Genomic DNA, 14,904 nt, shown 5'->3' with positions numbered 1-14,904 from the left:
GCCAGTTCAACATGGCCATCGCTGTAACTAAATGCCGCCAGTTCAACATGGCCATCGCTGTAAGTGTAACTAAATGCCGCCAGTTCAACATGGCCATCGCTGTAACTAAATATTGTATCCAATCGGGATCAAAGCTCGATGCAAGTGTAGCGAGCGAAATCAGATTGGTATTCATGCGCAGTCTATATACACAGGCTTAACGTTTCGTTTGCAAAGCAAATGGGCATCAGACGTCTACCAATCCCAGACGACGGCTTTATCTTGGGGAAATCACACACAGGCTGTAGCTAAACACAGATGTGGTCCCAGTTTGCATGATCTAGCGAGGGTTGTTTGTTGACGTGCATATGTTAAAATGGGAAAGCCTATGGTACCAGAGTTGGGTGGACAGTTCAGTTTGGAAGCTTTGAAACAACCCCTCGAGAGTTTCAGTTCAAGAAATTCAGCAGGATCCCCCCCCTCCCCCAACTAACTAACGGTCTCTTCAGACCGAATGGAGTAAAAAGCTTTTAACATGAGTTGTTGTAAAAGTATGTAAATCAATCGGAAGTGTGAACAAACACTACCACACATACACAGGTACATTTAGCCCGACAGACAGGCAGACAGACAGACAGACAGACGGACAGACAGACAGACAGACAGACAGACAGACAGACAGACAGACAGAGAAACAGACAGACAGTGAGACAGACACACACACACATGCACCCCCACACACAAACACACACACACACACACACACACACAGACACACACACACACACAGATACAAAGACACACACACGAACACAACTTCCCCCCCACATATACACTTCGAACACATTTTTAACTGACCAAATCTATCTGAAATACGCAAGCCAAACCTACACTCTGAATCACGCTTCCTCACTCACATGATCTCACCCCCTTATAACTCTAACACTCTCATAATGCCGACCTCATAACACGAGCAACGGGACATTTTTGACATTTGAAAATGTCAGTGTCGTAATCAGCCGGCCATCTGCCGACGAAATAAGGTAAACGATACACTGGCCACAAAAGGGATCGCATTACATTTAAATGTTGAGATCATGGCTGTTTGTCTCCCTAAATCTTTTATTTGGTTTACTCTTTCCGGCTTTTACTGTCCTAGAAGCACGTGGTTCTCGTTAATTCGGTTTATTTTGTCTGACAATGTACTAATTGAAGGTTCATGTGGAAGTCAGTTATATGGCCTGTGTGTGTGTGTGTGTGTGTGTATGTGTGTGTGTGTGTGTGTGTGTGTGCGTGTGTGTGTGTGTGTGTGTGTGTGTGTATGTGTGTGTGTGTGTGTGTGTGTATGTGTGTGTGTATATGTGTGTAAGTGTGTGTTTTAATGAAAATGAACGTCAGTGAGTCAGATCGACGGTGTTTCTTTCTTCAATTCTTTTAAACTTTCAATATCTACTCAGTGGTATTAGACAATTTCATTTCTTAGTATGATGCACGTTATGCTTCATTTAAATCTGATCGTTGCTTGGTAGTTACTTTTGCGACAAAGGGCGTTTCAGTGAAAGAATCTTGACTCGTGTTTGGGGAATACCAAGGCAGCGGGAAGAGTGTCCGACAACACAAGACTTTCAAATGCGTTGAAGAAAACCAAACAGTGCAGCAAATGTATTAAGCCACAATGGACGAAAACACCGCAAACACAAGCAGAGAGAACGTTTTGAGCTTTCTTCCTCCGAGAAAAAAAAGGAGAAGAAAGTTGAATACGAAAGTTTCTTTTCTAGAAAGGCTAATCGTGAAGAAATGAAGAAAGTAAAATCCGTAAAATCCAAATGTGTGCTGCTGGCTGAATACTGTTGCAGACTTCTGTTTTTGGCCAACAGTTTATTTTGAGTACACGGCAATGCCAGGATGAACCTGTCCCTGGATTTCAATATTTTTGGAAAACTTTACAGCAGGAAATATAACGTGTTCATTAACTAGAGTCTGCCTACTCTTTCAGCATCATTTCATCCCTCTCAACCCCAAACATTCTCTGTCGTTATTGTCGAGAGAAGCCCACGCGTCAGGTTTCTAATGCACCTCTCAGGTTGCAGCGTTTGCATTTCAACAGTAGAAGCGAAATACATTTTCATGAATACAATTTCGATAAAAAGACCAAAGATTCCACGTCAAGAAACGCATCCTAGTTTTCACACTGACAACCCCCCACGCACAGAAGACATTATACCCCTGACAGTGTGAAAGATCAAGGTCACGCAAAATCTCGTGAGGGGAAAAAGTCATGGCGAGAGTTCATTGATCGGAGTTGTGCAGATGTTTTTACAATGAAAGCGCCAATTCTGCCACGTTCTAAAATCGATTTCCTGCAAGCAAACCCTGAATGTCCTTGTGTACACCCCCCTCCCCTCTACTACCCCCAATGACACTGAGGGATGCGAGTGGAGCTCAGTTACTGTGAGAACAAGCTATACGACTGATGGGTGGAAAGAGTCTCAGATTGGTTTCTTAGACAGAGCGTACAACGTTAACTTGTTACACAAAACGGAACAGCATTACAAAGAGGACATACTGAAATCCGACCTACAAACAAAATGCGAACTTATTTTTAATGCACCTTCTTTCTGAGATTTGTTTTTATTCTTTAAAAAAAAGCGAAACTCCATTGCAGGTGGAGAAAGACTTTAAAGCTGACAGTGGAAAGTGACATAGACGGGTATGTTTAACACAGACAGTAAAACAAGTGCAGAATGAGGAACAGTTTAGTTTACATAGGGCGAGAATGAATACCAATCCACGAAACATATGCTGATTTTTCGGGTCCCCATTTATTACTTTTGAAATAAATGTAATTAAAACCGGATTTACAAGGTCATCCTAATCTGCTTGCAGTGTTCGCCCAAAGAATTTAATGACGCTAAACGAAGCTTACTATTTATGTGTAAAACAAAAAGATTGTCTTGCATGGAAACAAAGTTTATTTTTGACCGTCCATTTGGAGCAGAGATGTACAGAGAGGTCCCTCAACAGGCTATTATCACATGCGAGCTCTGCTTCGGGAGTGACCACAACGCATTAGTCCAAGTGCTTGCAGGTTTTCTGATGAAGCAGATGTCATGACTCCGTGATCAACAGTGGGGAAAAACCACCTGGTATCTCTTCTTCCAAGAGTTTTAAATAATGCTGAACATGTGTAAGTTTGAAAGTGGCTTTTTTCCACTCTAGCAGTATCTGATTTTGTATTTTGGAAAAGCTATTTTCAAAATAGCCCGGCAAACAGTTTGTATATCTTTGCTAATTATAACACCAGTTTCCAATCCTGTCTCCAGAAGTGTATATTTACAGAAACAACACAGAAATAGCAATTCTCACGGCGTCAATACGGCTGTTGAATGTACGGCTTCAGTGTCTGTCAACCCCTCAAGGCACAACCTTTCCCGTGCAAAAGACTCGGCTTACGGTCTCAGACCTGGCCAAGTCTCGGCATGGGAAAAGTCCACCCCTCCACCTGGACATACCAAACATCAGCTGCCTAGCTGCTACCCGTGAAAGGAGGAATTTTTGTATATGAATGGAATTTCTTTATCGAATCTATTGGCGATTTGTAAAAGATCTTCAAAACAAAATCTCTATCCTCAGAGGATTTTGATGTTTGGTAAGTGTCTTTGTGGAGGGATGGTCTAACCCATGTAGAAACCGGGGCCGATGTGAGATGGTGAGCCTACTGTTTTTACTGAAAGGGCTGTGCCTTTAAAACTAAAAGCGAAAAAGCCGAGACCAGAATAATTCCGGAAACGTACAGAGACACCCCACGTCTTGCATCTGCACAATCAATATTCCGAAAGGGCAAGAAAAGAAAGTTGCAAGTTATTTATCAAGCGTGCCCATCAATACAAACTCTGACACACTTTTTTTCTGTTCGTACGCGGAACAACTATTGATTGAAGGCTACCGCAAAAATAGAGCTATATGTTTGGTTCAAAGGACGGTCACAAGAGATCAGGTTTGTACTGCAAACAGGTTTCTATCTCGTCGCTCCCCCATCTGCATCCTCTTTTTCTTTTTGGATAATCGGTTTTGACCAGAAAGACAGACAGATAGGGAAGACAGATAGGGCAGACAGTTTGGGCAGACAGATAGGGAAGACAGTTTGGGCAGACAGATAGGGCAGACAGACAGATAGGGCAGACAGACAGATAGGGCAGACAGATAGGGCAGACAGATAGGGCAGACAGATAGGCCAGACAGACAGATAGAGAAGACAGATAGGGAAGACAGATAGGGAAAACAGATAGGGAAGACAGATAGGGCATACGAATAGGGCAAACAGATAGGGCAGACAGACAAATAGGGAAGACAGATAGGGCAGACAGGAAGACAGATAAGGCAGACAGACATATAGCGCAGACAGACAGATAAGACAGATGGGCCAGACAAACAAACAGACAGGCCGACAGATTGGTCGTGCGAGCGAACAAGTAACAGACAAAGGATGCAACATAGACGATAGGAGGTGGGGTGAACCTATAAAAAAAACCATAGCCTTGAACACCCGTAACATTATCCTCCTCCGCACACACGCTGACAACACATACCCTTCTCAGCCCAAACGCATTTGCCCACTCACCCCACCAAACAAAACACCCACAAAACCAAAACAAACGAACAAGCAAACAAACAAACCCAAAACAAAGAAACACAGGTCATTGACAAAATAACAAGCTATCGTGTGACGTTCATCACAGAAATCTTAAACAGACAGACAGCTAACACTCCAAATCAAGAATTAAATCAAAACTTGACTAAATGTAAAAGCACAAGAAAGGTTTAATTTGATGAACGTTTAATTCACACGTTGTTTTGTCCTGAAATAAACGTTCAAAAAGTGTAACCTTTTCTGGATAAACACAGAGTACCTGAATTAAACGTTCCAAAAATGTAACCTCTCTGGATAAACACAGAGTGTTTTGTTTATTGGTTCTTAGAAATGCGATTGGTGCCAAAAGACAAAAGTCCATGTTTATGCAAAATGAAAATGGACATTAAAGTTCTGTTCTGTTCTGTTCTGTTCTGTTCTCATATCTTATCTTATCTTATCTTTTCTTATCTTATCTTATTATTCTTACGTGTCTCCCGCTTGGTCTGGACGTCGATAGCGGCCATCTTGCCGCGTCCAGCCTTGGTGCGCGCCCACACCACGAAGCGGTAGCTGCTGTCCGGCTGCAGTCCCGTGATCTTGGCCGACAGCTTGCTGGGGTCAGTGATGCGTGGGCGAAGGTCACGTACCTCGCCCACCTGGTTACCCTCCACTGGTCACGGGAAAAACATCAAACATATTTTTTTTTTAAATCTAAAAAATAAAATCCAAAAACAGATACACTATAGCTGTTAGCGTTCCAAAATTCACAATCCAAAGAACAAGAACATGAAGAACAAGAACATGAAGAATAAGAATGTATTCCGCCATACAGAATTAAAGCCATCGGTATTTGTCAAAAAAACAAGAATGGTAGGTAATTGGAACGTTTATTATTGACAAAACAAAACGTTACTTGTACGAGTACTGTACGTCGACCTAAAGGTCTTGGAAGTAGACAAGACAAACACTTCTGATATAGAACTCATCTCCAGATCGTGTGGCTCGCTTGCAACATGCATGAATACCTGCTATTCCGACTTGGTCGTGTGACAGACGTTTTCTTCCACACGAGATTACGTTGATTGTCTAACGAAGCCGTCATTATATTCTTTCACTGTATTTAATTAAAGGGGATCCACTGTATTTAATTAAAGGGGATCCACTGTATTTAATTAAAGGGGATCCACTGTATTTAATTAAAGGGGATCCACTGTATTTAATTAAAGGGGATCCACTGTATTTAATTAAAGGGGATCCACTGTATTTAATTAAAGGGGATCCACTGTATTTAATCAAAGGGGATCCACTGTATTTAATTAAAGGGGATCCACTGTATTTAATCAAAGGGGATCCACTGTATTTAATTAAAGGGGATCCACTGTATTTAATCAAAGGGGATCCACTGTATTTAATTAAAGGGGATCCACTGTATTTAATTAAAGGGGATCCACTGTATTTAATTAAAGGGGATCCACTGTATTTAATTAAAGGGGATCCACTGTATTTAATTAAAGGGGATCCACTGTATTTAATTAAAGGGGATCCACTGGATTTAATTAAAGGGGATCCACTGGATTTAATTAAAGGGGATCCACTGGATTTAATTGATTGAGAAACATATGAAACATTTGTAAAGATTTCTATTCTAACAATAAAGTTTTAAAATATCATACAGAGAAATTTAGACTGCAGGTACCAAGCACATGCTGAATGCGGCATTAACACAGGGACTAAAGGCGGTCTAAAAGCGCAACATTGTGTATAATGTCCAGCCTAGGGTCGGATTGACTTTATTGCAGTTTCAGAGATGCAACCATTCAAAGAGCTGCAAGGCAGATAGTAGAAAACTATCGTCACAACATAATCATGAACATGGGAATGGTAAATCCAAAAACAAAAAGACTGCCAACGTTCCAAAATTCAGAATCAAAAAACAAGAAAGGTAGGTTGTTGACCTACACTAAATATAAAATGTTTAAATACTTAAAGACCGTTGGGTCGAAATATCTGTGAATGTATTGTTTTGTCAATAACAAACGTTTTAACAACCTACCTGTCTTGTTTTTTGATTCATGGAAATGGTAGCACCTGACAGGCGTCCCGTGAAACTTCAAAATGAGTGTGTATTGTCGTTTTACATTATCCATCTTTGAATACCCGGCCAAAACAAGTACATACAGTAAGCTCGTACGCTTACAGAGAATTACATTGACTTTTGTTTAATGTATTTTTCGAACATCAATAACGTTTAATATAATAATAATAATAATAGTAATAACTGGAGATTTCAAGTGCCTAACCTATGGCTCTAGGCCCTGCACTAAAGAACATATACAGAATAGAACAATTAAATGTACAACCTACATAAAACAATTAACCATACGGACAAAAATCACCACATGTACGTTTCCACTATTTGTTTAGCCTAATCCGTAGCGCCTTATTAAAGAGACGCACCTGGTTGGTATCCGAAGTCAAAGCCAACCAGACGACCGTTGGGTTCCTCAGGTGGCAGCCATTGCAGCAGAACATACGTCTCTTCCACCTCCATTATGGCCAGGCTGCGGACTGCCGTGGGGGCTGAAACACGCAGACAGTTATCACATCAAGACACAGTCATTCCCATGAAAGCACGTCGGAGTTGACACGGGATAAGGCCACTCCTCTACTTGCTCATATAACGAAAATCAGCAGGCTTGGCTGCGCTGTACGAAGAGAAACTGGGTGCCACCCGAATGACTTGACTTGACTTGATAGGTGTTTGAGGCCCATCAAAGGCCTCAACACCGCTCTAATATTGTTTTTCATTGAAAGACACTTGGTGGTGTGCGCAGCGTGTAAAAGTAAAACAATGATGCAATTTGTTGGTACGCAGTTGTGGGATCGATCAGATTGCTTGAAATTGAGATTTGTTGTGGTTTCAAGCAATTAGACCCCGCGGCTTGGTCCCACCAGTTTGGTGGCACACAGTTTTTCTTCGTGCACCCTTGTCCCGGTGCTTTCTGTTCAGAGTGGAAATGTTGTGATGGATGAATTTCGCAACAGGCATGTGTTTCAATCGGCAAAATTAATTCATGTTAAAATTCTCACTCAGCACAAAAAGCATCCAGCCTGTTGCATTTTTTTAAAGGAGGTCAAGTGAAAAGATGTGATTTCCCTGGACGGGATCGGAGACAGTGAGCCGATTATCTTTTGAAGGAATGAGGCTTAAAAGTTCAAGTCAATGTCAGACGAGCACATCTTTTGTTTTTGTACGCAAATGATGTTAATCTGTCTGGCAAACTGTCGAGAGTATCTGACCTTTTTAGTTGTTTTCGACAGCAGATATACAACAGAAGACAAACGAATTCTAAACAGATCTACATGAAACTGACTTCTCGCTTCTGTTGTTGTTAAGAAAAAGGTGAATAACTCATTCACTTACTTCCTTCTGGCTCAGAAGAAGTCGATGGTCATTCTTGGCACACCCGTGTAGTGTGTGTTTCGTGACTACAAATCACTTCATTTTAGTGTTAAAAACTTCACTCTGATGTAAACAGTTCACTTAGTCCCTTCTGGTATGAAGAAGCCGATGGTCATACTAGGAACATCCGTATACTGTGTGTTCATTCCTTCTCCTGGTGTTAACATTTCATTTTGAGGTTGAGAAAAAAATGTATACATTCACTTACTCCATTCTGGCGTGGAGAAGTCTATAACCATGGCACACGCGTGAAGTGTGTGTTTCCTGACTGAATCACTTGATTTTAGTGTTAAAAACTTCCCTCTGATGTAAACAATCCACCTACTCCGTTCTGGCGTGAAGAAGTCGATGGTCATACTAGGCACATCCGTATACAGTGTGTTTCTTACTTAATTTTCCTGGTATTAACATTTCACTTTGATATTAAGAAAAAGATAAATAATTCACTTACTCCCTTCTGACGTTAAGAAGTCTATAGCCACGCTTGTAGTGTGTGTTTCAAGACTATTAATCACTTCATTCTAGTGTTAAGTACTTCACTCTGACGTAAACAATTGACTTACTCCCTTCTGGCTTGAAAAAGCCGATGGTCATCCAAGGCACATCCGTATACTGTGTGTTCAGTCCTTCTCCTTGTGTTAACATTTCATTTTGATGTTAAGAAACAAATTATTCATTCACTTACTCCCTTCTGGCGTGAAGAAGTCGATGGTCATACTTGGCAAACCTGTATATAATCATAGTGTGTTCATTACTTCTCCTGGTATTAACATTTCACTTTGATGTTAAGAAAAAAATAAATAATCCACTTACTCCCTTCTGGCATGAAGACGTTCAGTACCATGCTTGGCACACGCGTGAAGTGTGTGTCCTGACTATAAATCATGTTCATTCTGGTGTTAAAAACTTCACTCTGATATCAATAATGCACTTACTCCCTTCTGGCGTGAAGAAGTCGATGGTCATACTGGGGACTCCCGTGTAGTGGGTGTTTCTGACCGCTACCTGCGCCCTGAGCGCCGTGTTGGCCGGGAGGTCCAGCAGGGTGGCTCTGACCACGGGGTGTCGCTCCGGGGGCTGAGGAGTGACCGCTACGTCCACCTCCTGCATCTTGTGGCGCCCCTCGCTCGACTTCCAGTACTGCAGCTGTAGTACAAATGACAAACAATGATGACAAATACTGTTATGAGTGTGATCATGACTTCCAGTACTGCAGCTGGAGTACAAATGACAAACAATGATGACAAATACTGTTTTGAGAGTGATCATGACTTCCAGTACTGCAGCTGTACACACAGACACAATCTTCATGATGACAAATAATAATAATATGATGATGATCATTCCTTTCAGTACTGCAGCTGTACACACGGACACATTCGTCATGATGACAAATAATAATATGATGATTATTATGATAATAATGACGACGACGAAAACAAGAACGAAGACGGATGATAATGATGGCTGCTGTCGACGAGGATAGCTGATGATCGATGAAAAGGGACGAAAACGACGATGATGATTCGATGGTGCTGTCTGCTTGAGTTCGCTCAAAAGGTAACCAACATATTTTTTGAACTAGCCACACAAATTTGTAATTACGTTCCACGGGTTTATGCACATATTACAAACAAAAACATCGTGATGTGGATATAACCATCTTAATTAAATCACTTCCACGCAGGCTTAACCCATCAGATGGAGTTCGGGAGATCTGGAGCGCCACGGAAAATTGAAAACAAAAAATCTCCACAGATATTATCAGAGCAATCCTTTTCACACGTAAAATATGATATCCCAGTTTTTGTCATTTTGGCAAACGTTTTTTACTGCTTTACTGATGATGCAAACTTCACACACATTATCACTACTCAATTTAATCACCAACATCCTAGATATAATTACAGCACAACCTGAAACTGTCCTTTCCGCCTCGAGTAAGTAGAACCATACACCGTGACTTACCCTGTATCCCCTAAACTCGCCGCGGATCTTGTCGGACATCTCCACCGCCTCCCAGATGAAGTGTGCGCTGTGCGGCTCCAGGGGCTTGGACGGGTCTCGCCGGAAGTCACGTGGTACCACTAACGGTTCTGGGAAAGAAAACAGAAAGACACGTACGGTGTAGACATTGTGTACACGTTTTTATCTCGTGGCTTTACACTAGGAAACAATCTGTGACTGGGGAATGTGGATCTTTTCAGAAAATCTGCAATGGCCACTTTTTTTGTAAAATGCTCGGCGCCGCCCCCCCCCCCCCCCCCCCATACTCAGAGCATTGCTTCGCTGTCTTGCTTCTTCTGTTCTTCAACACCCAGTACCATAGCTGTCAGTTCCGGACGTTAGGTTCGCAGAACCAAGCTATACCTACACGGTTGAAGAGAATCTCTTTCAACTTTTCAGTCCTTGTCTGGCGATTGTTCCCGGTTAAAAGGAAATAAAAACTCAAGACATACACTGTCTCTGGCTGATGAAATGAGGCACACCTCTCCACACCAAAGTCCTTCACCACTGTGACCAGCTATCACACACCAAACTGAAGTGTTCCAGGTGTTAACACAGTTTGACACAGTACATAACCATACCTGTCAAGCTCTTGTGCACTCTCACCATAAGATTTTGCTAACAAAACCATAAGTTTGCACCAAAAAGCACAAGACAACGTGCACAATTGCAGAAGTCGTCAGATTAATCACCACAAGAACTAAATACATGCACACATTCACACACAAAAACAAGAAATCAGCCTTATTTCACACATAAGAAAAACACACTTTTCTCAACACTGAACTGCACTGTTTTATGTAATTTTGAAATGCAAAGCATGTTGCGTGTTCTAAAAACAAGTCCGACATGATCGGAGGTGACAGGAATCCGGCTACTTTCACTTTCGATCGCTACCTCTTCGAAAATGCATCACAACTCCCTTAGTTTCATTTCTATGGCTTAAAACTTCGTACAACGTGAGAAAATACCTTGAAGATACCGAGAACAACAACAATAGTACATGTAACTGCTTTAATTTGAGGTTGCGTGTGGCCAAACGTTGTCGCACAGTACTCAGTCAGATCGCGCTGACGGTGTGCACATGCGCGTTGCCTTGTACTTCCGCCGGATCAGTTACCGCGACATTTTTTAGCTGTTACTTTGTTCTCGGACGAACCTTTGCGATCTTTTTTTTATTTGACCAAATTGTTTTGTAAAAACCGTAAGATCTTCGGTATACGCCGTAAGACTTGAAAAACATCAAAATTCCGAAAGAATGACGCGAAAAACGTAAGACTTGACAGGTATGCTTAACTATACTCGCAAAAGGTAGCACAACGGCGGCAAACACTAGTTTACTATGTGCTACCTTTTGCTTACACTATGTCACACTGTGTTCCAAACTGTTACAAAAAGTGTGTTCAAAGGTGGAATTCAGTTGAGAATGTGTGAGCTGGTGGTGTATGACTTTGGAGTTTATCAATCAATCAATCAATCAATATGAGGCTTATGTCGCGCGTATTCCGTGGGTACAGTTCTAAGCGCAGAGATTTTTTATTTTTATTTTTATTTTATGCAATTTATATCGCGCACATATTCAAGGCGCAGGGATTTATTTATGCCGTGTGAGATGGAATTTTTTTTACACAATACATCACGCATTCACATCGGCCAGCAGATCGCAGCAATTTCGGCGCATATCCTACTCTTCACGGCCTATTATTCCAAGTCACACGGGTATTTTGGAGGACATTTTTATCTATGCCTATACAATTTTGCCAGGAAAGACCCTTTTGTCAATCGTGGGATCTTTAACGTGCACACCCCAATGTAGTGTACACGAAGTGACCTCGGTTTTTCGTCTCATCCGAAAGACTAGCACTTGAACCCACCACCTAGGTTAGGAAAGGGGGGAGAAAATTGCTAACGCCCTGACCCAGGGTCGAACTCGCAACCTCTCGCTTCCGAGCGCAAGTGCGTTACCACTCGGCCACCCAGTCCATACTATCCCACGCTGACGACTCACCTGCCTCCCCGGAGCGGCCCTGGTAGGTGAAGGGTGGCTGGTGCGCCTCTCCCAGGTCATTCTCGGCCTTCACCTGGATCTCGTACACCTGGTACACGTCGTTGACCTCGCGCTCGAAGTGACCTTTGGCCGGGTCATCCACCACGTCATCCTCCCAGGTCAGGCTGCCCTTCCGTCGCCAGTACACGTGATACTTGAAGCCCGGTCCGTGGAACTCCAGGCGGTGCATCGGCTGTGAGGGAAAAGACAGATTTCAAATCAGTATGGATGGAGGCAGAGACTGTGATAGGGCGAAGGGGGGAGGAGAGAGAGAGAGAGAGAGAGAGAGAGAGAGAGAGAGAGAGAGAGAGAGAGAGAGAGAGAGAGAGAGAGAGAGAGAGCGAGAGGGGGGGCAGAGGCAGAGAGACTTGAACCTCGGTCCGAGATACTCCAAGCGGTACATCGGCTGTGAGGTTTCATGGCAGGAGGAATAGAGCCAAAGAGTATTTTTGGAGAGAGAGAGAGAGAGAGAGAGAGAGAGAGAGACGTACAGACAAGACAGACACACATACAGGCAGACAGACAAAGAGACAAAGATTTCCATGCAGCAAGAACATTCTGTGAGTGTCTCCATACGTAAGTGCTGTGTGTTTCACGACAAAGAGGTTCAGTTGTCTGGTGGACTGTGGAGATTTGAGTATGGTTCCCTGAGACGGGGGTAAAGAAGCATGTGAACAGCTGAAGTGGAACCCAATCACACACGTGTATGGATCCGACATGCACGCGAATTTCGCTGGCAAGAAACAAAGCACTGTGGAGCACAGAACTAATCGTAATAATCAGAACAAACAAGAAATTCCTCCGAGGTAGGAAAAACACCCCCGTCCTTACCATTCTCACTGCCACCAACTGAGAAGGTTATTTCCCTTTGACCATTAATATGTCCCTCTATAAGTCCTTGTAGAATCTTAATCCACCAATAACTCCCTAACCGTGTGTTTGACTGGTCCCAATTTTTGTAAGGACCGTCTCAGGAATGTATAGAACCTGTTCACCAAGTTTGGTGACGATCGGTCCGTTCATTCTTGAGATCTATATGCGAACACAAACACACAAACAAACAAACAAACAAACACATCGACCGAATCTTATACACACCCCTATACCGGGGGTGTAAATACCCTAGGATAAACAAAACAAAGACAAAAAAACAAAGACAAAAAACAAAGACAAAAAAACAAAGATAAAAAACAACAACAACCCCAAACCCTGTCTCTGATCTTCCTTACCAGAGGTAAATCCCGGAGGCGTACGTTGAATTACTTGGATGGATGAGTAAGCTAATGAAGTGTTATAAAGTGTGGGTATAAATGCACCAAAAGGCATGAGCCAAACTTACCGCGTCAGCAAGAATAATATTCATCACTATATCTGGGTATTACTTGTAAGGTTAAAAACGCCCAAGCAGTCATACCTGTGTGTGTGTGTGTGTGTGTGTGTGTGTGTGTGTGTGTGTGTGTGTGTGTGTGTGTGAGTGTGTGTGTGTGTGTGCGCGCGCGCGTGTGTAAGTGTGTGTGTGTGTGGGCGTGAGTGAGTACGTGCGTGCGTGGGGGTGTGTTAGTGTGTGTGTGCTTGTTTGTGTTTATGTGTGTGTGTGTGTGTGTGTGTGTGTGTGTGTGTGTGTGTGTGTGTGCGTGCGCGTGCGTGAGTGTAAGTAAGTGTGCTGCGTGCGTGCGTGTGTGAGTTCGTAGGGGTTGTCTGTAAATAGGACGCGCATTTTCTGATTAGATGAGGAAATAAGTACGGAAATTTGCCAGAGATTGGTTAATTCAAAAGCTATTAGCTATCAAAGCAATTTAATGTCGCCGAACGCAGCCGGATAAATGCCTTGCACAAACGAACAAAGCAATGAAATGTGGATTCCTCTCAAACCATAGAACCCAAAACTGCCACTACCGATATGGCGTATAGTGCTTGCGTGCAGGGAATAAGTAGTAAATAAAAAATAAAAAGCGATGCTAACAGTCTGAGTTTGGCGCTTCAAACGCACCGAGTGACAGCCAGTAATAGAAGACACCAAAAGAATGCCAATATTTCGCCCTTTGAATATGACTGCAATTACCATAAATAACGGCTGGCGCGGCGGGGCCATAAATCGAGGAGAGCGGCGAAATGGAACAGGCGGCGGCGAAATGGTAGTGTGCCGGCGACGAGAGAGTGGGACAGGAATTTATGTATCCCGAGCGGCTTTCACACTGGACGAGGCCTCACACAGTACGCTAGGCACTTACTGTGTCTGGTTTTTGTGCAGTCGCTGATATTGCAGGCATTGTACTTTTAGCTCTGGTTGGTTCTGCTGTTCTTGTTGGCCTTTTGTAATGATGATGTTGTCGCTGGTGGTGTTATTGCCGATGTTGTGTTTGTTGTTTATGAATTTAAGCTATTGTGGTTTCAGCGCCGTGATGCTGGTTAAAAACATTTATTTTGTCTTTTCATTAAATCACAGCCATGTGGTTGTCGTGCTATGGATGGTACCCATCGAATTCTTACTAACGGCTTAGCCCAAAAAGCAAAGTGCTCTAATTCTGAAAGTTTCCATTTACCAAACAGAACAAAGATAACGCATGCCCGCACGCACGCACGCACGCACGCACACACGCACGCACGCACACACACCTACACACACACACACACACAAACACACACACACTCACCCACACACACACACACACACACACACACACACACACACACACACACACACCTTTTTCAAGAAAAAAAGATCGTGCGCTGATGCAGCCAAGCGACATAGATATTCTGGTATTTGTTTATTCT

The 14,904-nt window shown here is 42.8% G+C and overlaps 1 protein-coding gene across 1 annotated transcript in view; it reads right to left on the bottom strand.

Annotated features, from left to right (window-relative positions):
* The window catches only part of LOC138965675 (neuroglian-like), a 41,152-nt gene that overhangs the window by 2,098 nt on the left and 24,150 nt on the right, over positions 1-14,904 (bottom strand). The window contains exons 11-15 of the mRNA XM_070337851.1: positions 12,091-12,322; positions 10,044-10,171; positions 9,011-9,221; positions 7,070-7,192; positions 5,100-5,282 (exon numbers count right to left, since the gene is read on the bottom strand). Coding sequence (XP_070193952.1) covers positions 5,100-5,282; positions 7,070-7,192; positions 9,011-9,221; positions 10,044-10,171; positions 12,091-12,322 — 877 coding nt within the window. The remainder of the gene's footprint in view (positions 1-5,099; positions 5,283-7,069; positions 7,193-9,010; positions 9,222-10,043; positions 10,172-12,090; positions 12,323-14,904) is intronic.

This window comes from Littorina saxatilis, linkage group LG4 (assembly GCF_037325665.1).
Source record: "Littorina saxatilis isolate snail1 linkage group LG4, US_GU_Lsax_2.0, whole genome shotgun sequence".
Taxonomy (NCBI): Eukaryota; Metazoa; Mollusca; class Gastropoda; order Littorinimorpha; family Littorinidae; genus Littorina; species Littorina saxatilis.
This window is presented reverse-complemented; position numbering and strand designations above follow the sequence as displayed.